The 18,261-nt window shown below is 38.0% G+C and overlaps 1 protein-coding gene across 1 annotated transcript in view; it reads right to left on the reverse strand.

The window, feature by feature from the left end:
- Positions 1-18,261, reverse strand: part of LOC126418683 (uncharacterized) — a 412,934-nt gene that overhangs the window by 40,734 nt on the left and 353,939 nt on the right. Inside the window, exon 26 of the mRNA XM_050085576.1 lies at positions 12,790-12,967. Coding sequence (XP_049941533.1) covers positions 12,790-12,967 — 178 coding nt within the window. The remainder of the gene's footprint in view (positions 1-12,789; positions 12,968-18,261) is intronic.

An 18,261-nucleotide genomic window follows, 5' to 3' on the forward strand; every position in this document is an offset into this window, starting at 1 on the left:
TTTAAATCAGCATCCAGCTATAAAGTGTATGCCTCATATAGTTGACTTCTTCATCTTTTTGGTGTGCCATCGCATGCTGAAAATTTGACAACAGACCACTTCTCTCGCATGCTACTGAATGTGACAATTTTCTTCTTTCATAAACTACATCAATTAAACAACTTTTTTCATTCAGGAAACAACTTCAGACAATTCTCTGTCTGCTTGATAAGTGCACTTCAAATATACACTCCTGGAAATGGAAAAAAGAACACATTGACACCGGTGTGTCAGACCCACCATACTTGCTCTGGACACTGCGAGAGGGCTGTACAAGCAATGATCACACGCACGGCACAGCGGACACACCAGCAACCGCGGTGTTGGCCGTCGAATGGCGCTAGCTGCGCAGCATTTGTGCACCGCCGCCGTCAGTGTCAGCCAGTTTGCCGTGGCATAAGGGGCTCCATCGCAGTCTTTAACACTGGTAGCACGCCGCGACAGCGTGGACGTGAACCGTATGTGCAGTTGACGGACTTTGAGCGAGGGCGTATAGTGGGCATGCGGGAGGCCGGGTGGACGTACTGCCGAATTGCTCAACACGTGGGGCGTGAGGTCTCCACAGTACATCGATGTTGTCGCCAGTGGTCGGCGGAAGGTGCATGTGCCCGTCGACCTGGGACCGGACCGCAGCGACGCACGGATGCACGCCAATACCGTAGGATCCTACGCAGTGCCGTAGGGGACCTCACCGCCACTTCCCAGCAAATTAGGGACACTGTTGCTCCTGGGGTATCAGCGAGGACCATTCACAACCGTCTCCATGAAGCTGGGCTACGGTCCCGCACACCGTTACGCCGTCTTCCGCTCACGCCCCAACATCGTGCAGCCCGCCTCCAGTGGTGTCGCGACAGGCGTGAATGGAGGGACGAATGGAGACGTGTCGTCTTCAGCGATGAGAGTCGCTTCTGCCTTCGTGCCAATGATGGTCGTATGCGAGTTTGGCGCCGTGCAGGTGAGCGCCACAATCAGGACTGCATACGACCGAGGCACACAGGGGCAACACCCGGCATCATGGTGTGGGGAGCGATCTCCTACACTGGCCGCACACCACTGGTGATCGTCGAGGGGACACTGAACAGTGCACGGTACATCCAAACCGTCATCGAACCCATCGTTCTACCATTCCTAGACCGGCAAGGGAACTTGCTGTTCCAACAGGACAATGCACGTCCGCATGTATCCCGTGCCACCCAACGTGCTCTAGAAGGTGTAAGTCAACTACCCTGGCCAGCAAGATCTCCGGATCTGTCCCCCATTGAGCATGTTTGGGACTGGACGAAGCGTCGTCTCACGCGGTCTGCACGTCCAGCACGAATGCTGGTCCAACTGAGGCGCCAGGTGGAAATGGCATGGCAAGCCGTTCCACAGGACTACATCCAGCATCTCTACGATCGTCTCCATGGGGGAATAGCAGCCTGCATTGCCGCGAAAGGTGGATATACACTGTACTAGTGCCGACATTGTGCATGCTCTGTTGCCTGTGTCTACGTGCCTGTGGTTCTGTCAGTGTGATCATGTGATGTATCTGACCCCAGGAATGTGTCAATAAAGTTTCCCCTTCCTGGGACAATGAATTCACGGTGTTCTTATTTCAATTTCCAGGAGTGTATTTGCAACTAGAGTTACAGTTCATAGCATATCCTACTAACTCTAATTTCTTTTATTCCACAACTTTTACATCCACTGTCACAGCTATCTTCCTCCATGGAGGCTGGTGCAACTCCAAGGTGGGGATTCGCTGTTTGGAGAGAACACAAAAAACAGCAATCAAGCCACACGCATTCCTCCACCAGCATGTCCCCACTTTTTTTAAAAAAGCACCACACACACACACACACACACACACACACACACACACACACACACACACTACATAAATTTTCTTCAGCAGTCATGATCATTTGTTGGCCCAAAACACCAATAATAATAAAGTGATTTGTATAAACAGGGAATAACTAGTTAAAGCGAGAAATCAGCATTCAGACAAGAAGGCAAAAATAACACCCTTAATACAATGGCAAACTCCACAGCTTTTCTGCTATTTGTTAGCAATGTATTATCCAAGCTAGACAGGATTCTCTGTAAATTACAATTTAAAGTGGTTTTCCATTCAACATCTAAGGTAACACACCACCTTGGATTGATGAAGGGTAATTTACTGATACTGAAAGCTGGAGTATTCAGTATGAGTCAGGAGAAAAGGTACATGCTTTGAGAGCTGATAAGTCTTAGTGAGTCTGAGCAAAACCTTCATATGCACATATGCCCTGTTCCGAATGGTTTCCAAGATAGAACATATTTAATATCACTTTTGAACATTTCTCTTGAATAACTTGAATACCGCACCCGTCAGTGAAAACGTGTCACAGTACAAAATCAAATTACATTAAATTTCTTCAAGAAAGGTCCTATTCATTTTTTTCTAGGACTAATAGTTTGTGTGAAGAGGCACAAGAACATCAAAAATCTCGTGTGACATGCATGCATTGTACCTTAGGTAGTTTTTGCAGGCCTATTTGAGGTAGTTTTCCAACTTGAAAGACCACAAGTGTCCTATAAGGAACTATCCATCTCTACTGCCTCTACACTACTGTGGTATACTATAAACAATGACAATGTTTGAATAATGGAGAAAATAAATAACAATGCACATTAGATGTGTTCTCTCTAAGAAACCATTTGGAATAGGACATATGTTTCTATGAAGCTTTTTGTTCAGGAGCATTAATACCATTATGCCCCCCCCTCCTTCCCTGCCCCAAGAGCATGTACCTCCTGACTCACCCTGTACAAAGTTTCATGCCAATGTGGTATAGCTTATGTAGGTCAGACCATACCCATATACACCTTTTAAAACCCACAAAGTCCCCCATCCACCAGACATACAACGGAATATGATAAAACAACAATTTTAGACACTGCTAATTATTTTGGTTTTCTCTAGGTAAAGTGTCGATGGCGACCTACACGGCAGAAAAATTTGTTTACTGAGACTGTGCCTTTCAATTGGTTCTCAGTAAAGGTATAACACTTCACTCACTCACACACACACACACACACACACACACTGGTGATCTCTGAGCCAGTTTCTGTACTGGAACTTCCCATTTGCTATCCTGAAAAACTGAGTCAGCATCCCTCCACAATGAGATTTACTCCTCGTATACAATACTTTTTTTTACAAATAATTTATTAAATAATGTAATGCCACACTGTTCACTCGTATCTCACTATCAGTCACTGCACACACTATATACACGTTGTTTCATAACACTTCACTCACTCACTCACTCACTCACTCAACCCCCCCCCCCCCTCCCCCACGCACACGCGCGCACACGCACACACACACACACACACACACACACACACACACACACACACACACACACACACACTGGTGATCTCTGGGCATTTTCTGTACCGCAACTTCCCATTAGTATTGTGCTATGCATAGCTTGGGGGTAAGTATTTCTAGAAAGGAAAAAAGAAGGAAAAAAGCATAATGTGAAGGTTTTATGTGGAATGTTGTATATTTTATTATTATTATTATTATTTATTTATTTGTATAACATTTTTTATCAAACCCCTACTCTGTTTTAGCTAAGTAATCCTTCAATGTATAAAATGTATTGCACAACAGGTACTTTTTAGCTGCCTTTTTAAATAAGTGTATTTTTGCAATTTCTTTAATCTCTTTTGGTGATTTATTGTACAGTTTTATTCCTTGGTAGAAAATGTTGTTTTGATTTTTATGTTTATTTTTTTCTTGGTAAATGTAATTTGAGTCTATCACTTGTTGCATGGTCATGGACAGAGCTGTTCTTGCAGTAATTACCAATGTTATTTTTGATGTGTACAACTGACTCGCAAATGTATTCACATGGAGCAGTTAAAATCCCCAGTGTTTTGAACAGATCTTTACAATGAGCTTGACTAGTATTTTTGGTTATTACTCTTATGGCTCTTTTCTGGAGTTTGAAAATTGTGTTCATATTTTGTGCATTTGTTCCCCAAAAAAGAATTCCATAGCTAAGAATTGAGTGTACATATGAATAATATGTAACCAAAAGACACTGCATGTTACACACTGATGACAGGATTCTAAGGGCATAACATGCTGATGACATTCTGTATGCAAGTACCTTCGTGTGTTCACACTACTTCAACTGATAATCAATATTCATTCCTAGAAATTTTGCATTTGTTACACAGTCTATAGAGGTGCCATCTACATTTAATTTAACATCGTCATTTTATCTTCTTCAAACTGAAATTCATGGCATTCGTTTTCTTTATGTTCAATGTCGCTTTACTGCTTATTGAACAATCATAACTTCCTTGAGAGTTTCATTTGCTTTTTCGGCAAGAAGTTCTCTTTTTTTCTCAGTGACTATAAATATTGCTGTCAACAGCGAAGAGAAATTTTTCACTGTCAGTAACACTACTGGGAAAGTCACTGATGTGTATCAGGAACAGTACTGGTCCTAATACGCTACCTTGCGGAATCCCTATATTAATGTATTTTGGTTCTGATAGGTTTACTAAATGCTTAGATCTATTTGAAGTATATGTTATCTCTACTCTTCGTACCCTATCTGTTAGGTATGATCTAAACCAGTCATTAGCTACCTCCCTTATTCCTAATGCTTCTAATTTATTTAATAACATCTTGTGGTCGACAGTATCATAACCCTTAGAAAGATTCAAAATATGTCTGTGACACACTCATCTTTATCAAGAGCATCACGTACAACTTTTGTGAATTCTACTATGGCTGACTGTATTTTTGCCACTTCGGAAACCAAACTGTGATTTGCTTAAAAGATTGTATTTATTCAAGTAATTCATTACTATGTCTTTCATAATTGCTTCTATTATTTTTGAGAATGGTGACAGTACGGAAATGGACCAGTAATTTTCTACGTCTTCTGCATTACCTTTCTTAAGCAACTGTACAACACTTGCCTTTTTTAACTGCTCTGGAAATGTCCCTGATGTGAAGGATTCATTTATTATATTTGTTAAGGGGTCTTGTATAATCCCTATGCATTGTTTCAGTACACACACTGGTATTTCATCAAAGCCTACTGACTTTTTTATTTTTTATTTTTCGAACAGTTTTATTGTCTTCATCCTCTGTGGTTGGAAGTAACATCATTGTATTTAGTGCAACATTATTTACAGTTGTTATATTTGTTTGGGGGAAATTTTGCTGTAACTTCTCTGCAATATTTGAAAAATGCTCATTTACATAGTTTGCTAAGTGTTGTGGATCATTTATTACCTTATCCCCCTCCCTTAGCAGTATGTTATTCTGCATTTGTTTGCCTCTCCCCATTCCCTTTTTATGACATCCCAGTTAGATAGTTAGTACTATTATTTACCCCATTCCCTTAAATGGCACATAATGCATATACTATATTTACAGTTTTATTTATTCATATTCAAGAATTCATCTACGGTAGAGAAGGAGTTGCCAAGGAGATATGATTTCAATTTATTTTTGAAGCAATTACTGTTGTCTGTCAGACATTTTATTTCATCTGGTAATTTGTCGAAAATTTTTATATCAGCATATTTTACCTCTTTCTGTGCCAAAGATAGGTTGAGTAAAGGATAGTGTAAGTCTTTCTTTTTTTCTGGTATTATAATCAAGAATGTCACTGTTGTTTTTAAACTGGTCCATGTTGTTCAGAACAAATTTCATTAGTTAGTAAAGGTACTGTGAGGCTGTTGTAATAATTCCCGATCTTTTAAAAAGATGCCTACAAGATGGGCTACTAAGAACCTCACACACTATTCTAACCACTTTCTTATGAGCAGTGAATACTTTTTGTCTAAATGTTGAGTTACCCCAAAATATTATTCCATACAACATCAGAGAGTGAAAGTATGCAAAGTATGTTAGCTTACTAATTTCTATATCCTCAAAATTGGCAATTATTCTGATTGCAAAAGTTGCTGAACCTAGTCGCTTTAGAAGATCCAAAATATGAATTTTCCAATTAAGATTCTCATCTATATGTACACCCAAAAACTTAGTATGCTCTACCCTGTCTACTGACTTCTGTTGATGTGTTATATTTATTGAAGAAACTGTACTTTTTGCAGCAGAAAATTGGATGCACTGTTTTATTTGTATCATTTTCAATTGGAGTTTCTTTTACTGGATTAATAATTATGCTTGTATCATCAGCAAATAGTGTCAGTTCAGCTTCCTGTTTCAGATAGGAAGGGAGGTCATTCACATATATCAAGAACAGAAGGGGACCCATAATTGAACCCTGTGAAACACATAATGTAATTTCACCTCAGTTAGATGAAGTGGCAAACTTATTTAAGTCACTTGACCAATATAAGGAAACTTTTTGCTTCCTGTTCTGTAGGTATAGCTTAAACCACTCATATGCTATTCCATTTATGCCATAGAATTGCAATTTCTGTGACATAATGTCATGGTTCACACAATCAAATGCTTTGGACAAGTCACAGAAAATTTATGTGGGTGGCATTTTACTACTTAAAGACTCTATTATGTGGACAGTGAAACTGTATATCACTGTCACAGTATTTTTGAAATCCAAACTGTGATTTACTAAGTATCCCATTACAGTTGAGATGGCTAACCACTCTTGAATACATTACCAGACTGCTTTGCTTTTATTCTCTGCATTAGATATTATTTGGTCATTAAATGACTTTTTTTGCAGCAATCAGCACCTTAAGAATTCTGGATCATTGCAAATCTTTTTCGTGGAACTGACGTGTTTAAGTGTTTGGAAGGACTTCTTAATACCTGCCGTCATCCATCTGTTTTTGTGAGATGTTGCTATAGACATGCACACTTTTGGAAACGCCTTTTCAAAGTTCAATTTAAACAATGTGGAGAATTTAGAGAAATTCATATTCACATTGGTTTCCTTATACACTTCATTCCAGCTTTGTTCTTCTAGTCCTTTTGAAAAATCTTTTATTTTGATTTGAAACAAGGTCAATTACTGATGAAGTCGTCGTAGTAACCCTTATTGCACTATTGACCAATAGTGACAGGTCAAAACTTTGAAAGATGTTTATGAAGGTGCTGCTGGATTTATTTAGTGTTGATGTTAATGTCCCCACAGAGAATTGTGTTGACCTTTGTACTTGAGACTTTATTTAGAACCTCTGTTAACTTATTGAAAAAAGTATCCACACTACCACTGGGAGATCTATACACACACAAAATGATTAATTTCTTGGTGATATCAAACCCTGTTAATTCAATAGCTGACATTTCAAAGTGTTTGTCTTCACTTACTGTACTGAGGTCATGTCTTGATTTGACCTGTGTTCCTTTTCTGATATAAATGCATGATCCTCCACCTCTTGAAGTAGTTCTGCAGTAAGGGCTTGCCTTTTCATACAATGATAATACTACATGTTGGATTTCTGTCTCTACACCAGTGCTCAGTAATACAAACTACTGTGCAGTTCAAAGATGGAGCTCAACTTCTAATAGTTTTATTTTATTTTTTATTGATTGCATTTTTTGATGGAGAATAGTTAAGACTGTGAAATGCCTCATGTTACTCATTCCAATGGTTTGTTTTTCTTTGTGACTGGTATATGTGATATTTGAGGTGTTAAAATCTGTCTTGTGAGTGATTGTTTCAGTATTTTTTAAAGTGCTGGAGATACTCTTTCGGCAGGGGACCTGTTGTCTGGATTTATCCTAAAAAAAGACCTACTTTTCCTATCTATGACAACAGGTGTTTGACCATATGTGGCCCGAGATCCACTCCCTATACTTTCATATCATCAATGGAGGGTATTTCCTCAAACTCACAGAAACATAGCATTGTTCGACTTCAATATAATGAAGGTGACTTCATGGTTGTCATTAACTACCACTTGTTTCTCTCTCTCTCTCTCTCTCTCTCTCTCTCCTCGTAGTATTAACCATTTATTTTTGAAAATGTGATGTACACAAGGGTTGTGAAATCTGCTGTGAGATAATGGTATATTTGGTCAACCAGTTTGGATTTCAAATGGGATCCTTTAATGAGATGGCTATTTATGACTTCACTTAGGACTTCTCCCCAATGATATTTTAATGATGTCTGTCATAACATTCCACTATAGAACTTATGATTTTTATGCAATACAAAGTTCAGCAAACGTTTGGTTTTGTTCTTATTCAAGAAGTAAGATGCCGTAACTTACAGCACACTGTTGAAGTATTTCACAAAGGGACACACCATTTGCATGGTGAAAAATTACACTGGACATTCCATGATTCTTGCTCTATACTAATAAAATAATTTATTTTATTTAACCTGCTCAGCTAGAACGGTCTGTATGGAGCTGATACAAGCATTCAAATAATTTCATTTTGTTGGCAAATGAAACCATTACAAATGTAGCACAGAATATAGTATTTCCCCCACTTCCATGGAGACCGGTGCAACTCCAAGATGGGGATTTGTTGCACGGAGAAAACATTAAGAACAGCAGTGAAGCTAAATGCAGCCCTCCACCAGTATTACCCCATCCAGAAGCAATGATGTCTCCACTGTGATTCAATCAACATCCACATACAGAGAAACACTATGAAACATACAAAATTAATGACCCAGGGTGCCATCAAACCAAATATTGCTGTGCAGGGTGTTTCTCAGAACCCACACATAATGGTGCATGTTTCTGTTGCTAATGTCCATATGACTGAAATTACCTAGTTATGGCAACATATAGATATAATTTGTTTCAAGGCTAAATGTTGACTGTTATAAAAGCTTTTCAGTATTTATGCTGAGAAACTAACAGAAAAAGCTTTAGAAAAGTACAAGGCATAATAGTAGGATGAGAAACAATAAAGAGAATTAAGTTTGTAGATGATCAAGTAATACTGACTGAATCAGAAGAAAAACAGTTTATGATGGAGAGGTATGTAAAAGTGGGGAAAAAGAGCAATGAATGAGGACAGCGGTAAGAAAGACCAAAGTGTTGAGAATCAGCAAGTATGAGGTCTGTGAAAACATGATAACAAAGAAAGACCTTGGAACAGGTAAAATCTTTTAGACATTTGAGAGTTTGGTGACAGAAGATGGAAGCTATGTGGAGGAAATAAGAAGAAACATGACCTATGCAAAAGCAGCAAATTCAAATGATGAAATAAGCAGCAAAATATTTATGGGTAAAAGGTTTTAAAAATATGCCAGGTTCCTTGACAGCAAAAACAATACTGATAGAATTAAGAAAGATATTTGGTTGGGGTGTAGTATCAAATGGCAGTGAATAATGGACATTCAAAAGGAAAGAGGAAGAATACTTGGACAGTTTTAAAATGTGGTTGTGAAGAAAGTTAGTAAAAGTTGAACTGTGTGACAGAATGATGAATGAAGAGGTAATTTTAAGAATAGGAGAGGAAAGAAAGCTAGTGGAACTGATGAGAATGAGAAAAACATCTTGGCTAGGACATGCACTGCAAGGACATCGCCTTCAATGAAGAGCCGCAACAAAGAGTACCTGAAGGAAAGACAGCAGGTAGAAGATGACTTGAAGTGTTGGGTGAACTAAAAATGGTCAAAGTTACCAGTAGATTAAGGGAGAGGCACAAGACAGAGGAAAGTGGTGAGCATTCACAGGTGCTATGTGTCTTTCAGATTCAGATTCTTTATTAGTCATTCAGCATTATTACATGCAACAGACTTCGTCAGTTCACTTAACATATTAATTTTATAAAATACATTTTTGCATATTTAAGTTGATACTGGGCATTTATAAAGATTCTTCTAATGAACAGACTGGATTAGTTAACAAGAAGTTGTGTAACTTTTCCTTAAATACTTTGATTGGCTTGCTTGCAGCATGTTTAGACAATTTGTTATTATGTTAATTGCCATGTACTTATGACTATTGTTAGTTTTTGCTAATCTGTTTTATGGTAAGAGCAGAGAAGTACAGATTCTTGTATTGTAGTTGTGCCTTTGATTAGTTACATCTAAATTTGATAGTTCAGGAAATATATAGTTAACACTGTCAAGAATATATAGATTAATAACTGTTAATAGTCTATATTTAATGAACAAGTATACCAAAGAAAAATGTCAGAAATGATAATATGTGAAGAACCATGTCCAAGATACACATGAATGGAAAGGCTGATACAGGAACTAAGGCACTTTCTTTTTAGATACGTCTATGTGCTTCCCTTTGTAAGACATCTAAAACTCAAAAAGCTTTTACCATGTATTCTTAATGCATGTATCAGCTTCAAGTATATTAATGATAGCATCTTTCTAAAGAATATACATTGCTGTGTGGAATCACGTTAGATATCATTTTCTTATTTCTGTGCTTCTTCCAAGTCATTAGAGTTGGTCACCCCAGCCTTCAGGCTTGCTCGTAGCTCATTACTGCCTTGAGTCGTACTCGCAGTCACGATGAGCAATGGGGCCAGGCGAGCCTGCCATGACTCGCCTGTATGAGTTTCCACTGCATTTATGAGACTTGTCAACACTCCAGCGTCATTTCTCACAGAGCAATGACAGTGAAAGGGGACAGCAGACAGAGTGTACTTTCTGCTGGGCATATCCGGAACAAGCCAGTGTAGTTCCTGCTGGGATAAGTTCAAGCACCAGTTTAATTTTATTAGGAATTTGTGTCTTTTCATGTTAGATGAACAAGATGTCCACAATAATAATATCCGATTTTTCTGAAGTTTATCATCACAGCCATGTCAAACAAGAGTGCTCAAGATTTACTTTCACATCTCTTATACCTTCTGAACAGAGATGGATTAACACTTGTAGTATATTATTAGAGCTTTCAGTTTATCTGCGAATGTGAATACAAACTTTGTGCACCCATAACAGATATCCTTTGCAGGTAAGTGAACCAAAGATGCCATGCTCAGTTAAAACTTTTCTATTGCACACTGCTAATTGCTTCCACTTGCTGACAGAAAAATCTAATAAAACTAATTTTCATTTGATCGCTTACTTACTTCCAGTGTTTGCTTCGTCTGTTTAAGACCTCATAGTAAAGGTGCGATCTGTTTTTAATAGTGGAAATAAATCAGCGTGTACTGAATATTTTGAAGGCATGATTTAAATTATCATATCATCACGTAAGTTATATTAATTAATGATGTACTTCACTGAATGTACAGTTTTTTGAAGGGCTATAAGCTCCCCTGAATGAATGTTTATCAAAGATCCTCTTGCTATTAAAGTCTAAATTTCCTGAACTGCCTTCTGCTTTAATGGACTAATACTAATGTGGTGTGTAATGCAACATTAATTTATACATTACAATAACATGACACAATTTAGAAACTGCGCTATGCTTTTATGGGTCTAATGCCAAGTTTATTTCAATTTCATTCAAGCTTTAGAAAACATGATTAATGCCAGACAGTCAGGACGTTGGATGTGCACACTAAAAATTATAAAAACAGATTCATTTCTTTAACTCATAGTCTAAGTTAACTCAGCTCCACATAAAGCTGAAAAAGTCAGTCATGGACAAAGGTTGCTGTTAAAAATTAAAAATAAAATAAAATGGACAAAACTTTTTATGAAAGAAATTAGAAATTGTGTTCCTTTGACTTCACTGAGAGTCGCACACGCATGTGCTTTTGTGTGTTTTTCTTCATCTGATGAGAAATTTGTCTGATGGCTGAATAATATCCAACAGATTACTTCTAACTGAGCCTATCTGCCACTCAGTCCTCTTGTAGCTGTCGAGTAATGGACACTGACATGAAAAGATTTGGTCTGATTTTTTGGGAATTTTCCTTCTTTTTCTGTGAAAACAGCTTCAAGTGTGATGTAAACTGGAATACCACTACTCTGTAAAAAATATTTCCACCAGATTGGAGTGTGATATTGCTCTCCTTTCAGCAAAGTGTGGCGCAATTCTTAATTTACCACACTCATAACTACTATGGCCAATAACGAAAATATACCTAGTTCATTATACAGCTGCAATTCCACACTATAAGATGCAAAGGAGTAGAATTTTTTTAACTCAATAGTTATTTTCCAATTGCTTGATAGGCATTGTGAATGTGAAAACAATAGTTTTCAATTATCTGTACAGAAGTGGAAATGTTTACAAAAATACTAACTACCGGATCAGATGTAGCTTTGATTTTTTTCCATGTGATTACTTTTATAGTGGCAGAACAGATAACACAAAAATTAACCTAAATTTGTCTCTTCTCTCAACACCCGCACAATCTGCTACACCCCGCAAGACTCTGTAAGCATATCAGGAAAGAGAAGTGATTTGCAGCCAATCACTTCTCTTCCTTGAGATGCTTACTGAAACGTAAGTCACACAAAATTATTTTACTGAACTATAAATGCCCTTATCATTTCTTCCAGTAAATAGTTAATTACTGGTATGTAGTAAAAGTCCATTATTCCTTATTTCTGCAGCTACGTGCTTTCGGTGGCTCTGAACTATGTTGTATGAAAGAAGTATAATCAAACTTGTTATTACATGTAAAAAATGTGACATTAGAGCCAAAATAAAAAGTAATTTTTCAGTTTGTTCAACGCACAGCTACTGCCTGAAAAAACATTATCATCAAAAAACAACAGCAACAACAATTCTCTCTCTACACACACACACACACACACACACACACACACACACACACACACACGCACACAGTACTCAGAATAAGTACCTGAAAGATGCATTACAAGAGAGTTTGAAATGATTCTGTTTTAGATTTAAGAGCACGTTACTTACGGCATCTCCCACTTTTTCTGGAAGTACATGCCCAGCGTATAAACAGATGAAATTGCCTTTTGGTATGTCATGGAGAGCACGTATTCCCCATCCACGGTTAGGTGTCATGAAAACCTGAATCTTGCACTTCATGGGAAGTTGAACCAGCCTGTTCAGGCAAGTTGATGAGCATTTACACCTGAAAATAATAATAATAATAATAATAATAATAATAACAACAACAATAACAATAATGAGAAATTAATTAAATGAAAACCAAGATATGACATTAAAAGAATTCAAGATTCAATGAATAAAAAAGGGGGACTGGGGGAGATAACTGAGAATGTGAAGAAGAGAGACATTCACGAATTTCAGTGGCCCTTACTACTCTAACTCTGCTTATGCCTTTCACTTGGAATGAAGCATTGTTCAAATACAAGTAGCATAAGAAACATATTATAGGGTTTAACATTTTAATATTAAACACAAGTAGCATGAGAAACATATTAGAGGCTTTAATATTTTAATAAAGACAAAGCTTACTTCAACAGTCTTTCATATTTCCCAGTAAAGTGAGATTAATTCTGAATGAAACACTTTGTCTATATGATACAATAATGGGTGTTGCATATGTCAAAATGGTGGTGGTGCTTCTAGTAATGAATGGATGTATTCTCATGCACTAAGATACAATTGTGAATATTTCTGTCCTAAAAAAATTCATCATATTTTCATAAGACCTTTGAATACCATTAACACTTGAAGTGCCTCAGGAGCTGTACCAATAGATGAAACACCAACTGAGATGGCGTGGCCATATCATACACATGGACTACAGTAGACTTCCCAAAGCAGTATTCTACTCAGAACTCTCGTGAGGAAAGCGGCTGCAAGGTGGCCAACACCTGCGATATAAAGACACCATCAAATGCCACCTCACAGCCTGTGACATTCCGAGCAAATGTTGAGAGGGGCTCGCATTGCACCGATCACAGTGGTGCTCAACTGTACACAAGAATGTGGAACAATCTGAGCATATCCACCTAAGGAACCTGGACAAAAAACGAAAGCTCAGCAAATCTAAGCCCAAGCCTAATTACACCTATACGTATAACTCCACTGGGCAACTGTATTGCAATTTGTGCAAATGGATCTTCAAAGCAAAGCTCAGTTTTGCAAGCCACTTCCGAGCCCCACCACAATACGGACTAAATGACTGATGGAGTCGCTGTCACTGGACACGCAAGGAGGACATCATGTGTGGGAATTGGATGCGTTTGATAGTCTCCTCCTTTTCCCTCTGTCTCCATCTCGTGTTCCCCCTCTTTTTGTTCATCTACTCATCCTCCCCCTTCTCCCTGTCCATCACCCTCCTCCTCACTCTCTCTGCCACCTCCATCTCTCCCTCTCTCTGTACATCTCCTCCTCCCCCTCCTCCTCTTCTTCCATCGCCCTCTCTCCATTTCCTTCTCCTCCCCCTCCTCTTTCCATCTCTTCCTCCCCCACTCTCTGTCCATCTCCGCCTTTCCCCCCTCTATGCAGAGATGCTAAGTTTGGAAAGAGTTTATCAGTAATCGAGGAATGGGGGCTCGGGACTTCAGAAGCAACTAGTCACTGGCTAGCCGTCGACAAGTGAACACATGCTAGTGGTACTCTTCAGATTTTGTGTTGTGGGAAAAGGACAGAAAAAGTGGAACTATGTAATTGCATCAAGTTTTGTTTTATGCCTGATGATTCTCAAGTTGAAACTATCTGCAAGATTCAACAAGTGTTAGGGATGAAGCAATGGGTACAACACAGATAAAGAAGTGGTACAATTGCTTCACACATGGCCACTCATAAGTGAAGAGTAAAGCACATTCAGGCAGGCACTCAACATCCACAAATCAGGGTATTACTGATCACATAAGGACCCTGGTGATACACGATACACAAATCATGATCAGAGAACTTGCGGATGAGATTAAAATTAGTATTGGATCCATACATTCCATTTTAATGGAACAGCTGGACCTCAGGAGGTTCTCAGCAAAATTTGTACCATAGTTGTTAACAAATCAGCAGCAGTAACTTTGTTTGGAAATCACACAAGACCTTGATACTACAAACAGTAACCCCAACATTCTTAACACAGTGATCACTGGTGATGAGTCCTCGAACAGGTATGACCCAGAAACAAAGTTCTGTGACCACAATGAAAGCATCCACATCCTAGAGACCCAAAAATGCAAGGCAAGTCCACAGTAATGTGAAAGTAATGTTGACCATTATTTTTTACTCCAATGGTGTAGTCCATCACAAGTACATCCCAGAAGGTATTAATGTCAATAAGGAGTACTACCAAGAGGCTCTGCATTGCCTTTGTGAAGCAGTGCAATGCAAATGCCTGGACTTGTGGGTAGCAAGCAATTGGCACCTCTGCCACGATAACAAACCTGCTCATCATTCTCAATTAATTCACGATTTTTTGGCCAAACACAACACAGTTGTGGTTTATCAGCTCTCTATCCCCCTGACCTAGCACCGAGTGACTTCTGGCTTTTCCCTAAACTGAAAAAGACTTTGTTTGAATGGGGCTAGATTTCAGAACAGACAAGACATTATGCAGACCATAGCTGCACACCACAGCAAATGAGGCTTTCCAACGATGCTTCCAGCAGTGGCAGCATTCGGAGACGCACACAGAAACTGAAGGGGGCTACTTTGAAGGGAACTAGTGTCAAACAACTGTACCTGAATAAAGACTGCTTTTATACATAGAACTCTGATACTTCTTGAACAACCCTCAAACAACTTTTTTGTCTTCTGTGAAAACAGACTGCGAGGTAGAAAACAAAACAGCACAGTGTTGCGTAGGATATACAATTTTTGTTCAAAAATACATGTAACAAGAAAGAATATGTATGGGAGAAACAATTTTTCTTATGACTTAAATGCCTTACTATGATAGTTAAAATACACATATCTATGGCAGAGTAAAGTACAGCATTTTCTTTCTTACAGTCGGTTTTAACAGAAAAACTGTACTTGTAGTTTAAAAAAAGTATGCAGTATATGTCCCTATGAATGTTTGTAAGCGAGTTCCATAAAAATTTGAAGTGAATTGGTCAAGAACTTTTCAAGTTTTTTGGTCAAAATGTTTCCCCTTTATATGTTACATATATATTTATATGCTGCATATATTAAAAATATATAGCCAATGTCCATTCCAAAGTTCATTAGAGTATCATGAAAAAATATGAAGTAAATCAGTTGATAACTTTTTCCGCACTTCAGTAGGTATACAGGATAGTCTGAAAATGTATGAAACATCTGTAAGGCTGTTGCGGAGTAGTCTGTGCTGAGAAATTATTGTTGAGAAAAAAATTCAATAAACTGCACAGTTTTCGAGTTGATTAACACTGAAGTTAACCAATCAGGCTGTTTCACCCACAAATTGCAGCAGCTTTCTTTGTTTGGTTTCCTAGAACCAAAGAAGAGAGTGATACAAAAATTGGATGTGGGATGGTAGCAAGGAGTGAACCTGAACAAAGGCTGAGCCATCTCAAGCACTATCACCTACGCTATGAGAACAACTGACACTAATTGCATCTGATGGTATGCTTGAATATGTGCACACAATGGTCTGACTGGCTAACTTTGATGCTAATGAGCTCAAATGGTGTAACACATTTAATTACTTATTAACAATTATTTATCAGCACAACCTACTCTGCAACACCCTTACAAGGTTTTCAGACTGTTTCTGACCAGCGTGTATAAAAACGATCACATATTTGAATGCACTATTGTACCAAAATTTCAAATCAATTGGTGAAGAACTTCGAGACACGTAAGATTTTGAACCAAAAAGGTTTTACACTTTAATTTTTATAGAATAGACGGTTACTTGTTAGCAAATAGCTATTGCAGGAATAATACTGGTGGCAGTGCAGAAATTTATGTTAGTAAATGTATAGTAGCTAAAAAAAAACCTCTTCTTGAACACCACACCACACCACAGTATGTCCGGTAAAAATGATATGATGGTGTGCTCCACATGAACAATTTCAAATTAGCTAAGCATAAAGTGATTGAGTTATCTTATCACCCACCAAACAAAGATGTTACGTACTTTATGGATAGGCTTAGTAGGATAGCTGGCTAGACTGGTTCTAAAGATCTTTCTGTAATTGGTCACTTTAGCACAGATGCAAATTCTAATAGTACAATAAATTTTAAGCTCACTGATGTATTAAGTTAGCATAATGTTGTAAATATGGCAAGCTCAGATACTAAAGTAATGGACACTTATTCTACTAGAATATATTATGTTTTAAACAATAGAAATATTACAGGTAAATTAAAGTAGCCTAGATTTTCATTACTCTGACCACTTTTGTAGGTGACAGAGTACATAAATTCAGCTGTGCCAAAAAGAACAAAGACTGTTCTGCAGAAATTATCAGATGTTAGTGCCTTTAAAGACAAACTAGCACAGGAGAAATGGGATCTATGTTCCAGGTGAAAGGGATTGATGACAACTCTATTGCAACATTATAACTATTGCTGCCTTGTCAGAGAAACTCGAAAGGTAGTTAAGCACTGCTAAAATGGAGGTAATCTACGACTGCAGATCCCACCAAGTCTGATTGGGCTCAGGCAGAGTATATATGATCTAAACCTACTGTATAAAGCTACACTACGGGCTTTTAATAGAAATACAATAGGGCAAAGAAAACTATTAAACTGGAATTGCTGACTTCTGGAAGCAGAGTAACAGCAAAGGAATACACTCTGATGATAAAACTAAAGCTTCCTAGGAGTTAATTGACAAATCCTGTAAAGGTCTCAAATGGTGAACATGGAACCATTCAGCATTAAGTCAGGATGGTAATACAGTAAAAAACCAAAATACTATATGCAATATTTTAATAACTATTTCACTACTCCCACTGACTATTCAATCCACACTACAGACGCACACCATATGACTTTAAGCCACCTAACTGAATGTACCAATTTTGAATTTATGAAAGTGTATGAGCATGAAGTTGACAAGGTAACATGCATACTAAAGAAAAAAAATTCATCTGGATGGGATGGCATATCCAGTGCAATTACTAAGGAGTGCTTAAAAGAAATCTAAAAGTCTCTTACCTATCTGATTAATTGCAGCATTAGAGAAAACATGTATCCAACTGTACTCAGAATGAGTATTGTGAAAGTAGTGCACAAAATGGGAACTACTAATTCCCACCTTTAGTAAGATATTCGAAATTATTATCCCACCCCAGCTAAGTTCCTTTTTCATGAAAACACAAACTGCTTATAGATTCTCAGCATTGCTTTAGAAAAGAGCTATGCAAGACCACAGCAGTTACAAAGTTCTTCCATGAAGTGCACTTCGTGTTGCAGCAGAGGACACAAATGCAGCTATATTTCTAGATCTGACAAAAGCATCTGACACAGCAAACCATAGCTTACTTCTACAAAAACTGAAGACATATC

This window comes from Schistocerca serialis, chromosome 9 (assembly GCF_023864345.2).
Source record: "Schistocerca serialis cubense isolate TAMUIC-IGC-003099 chromosome 9, iqSchSeri2.2, whole genome shotgun sequence".
Classification (NCBI taxonomy): domain Eukaryota; kingdom Metazoa; phylum Arthropoda; class Insecta; order Orthoptera; family Acrididae; genus Schistocerca; species Schistocerca serialis.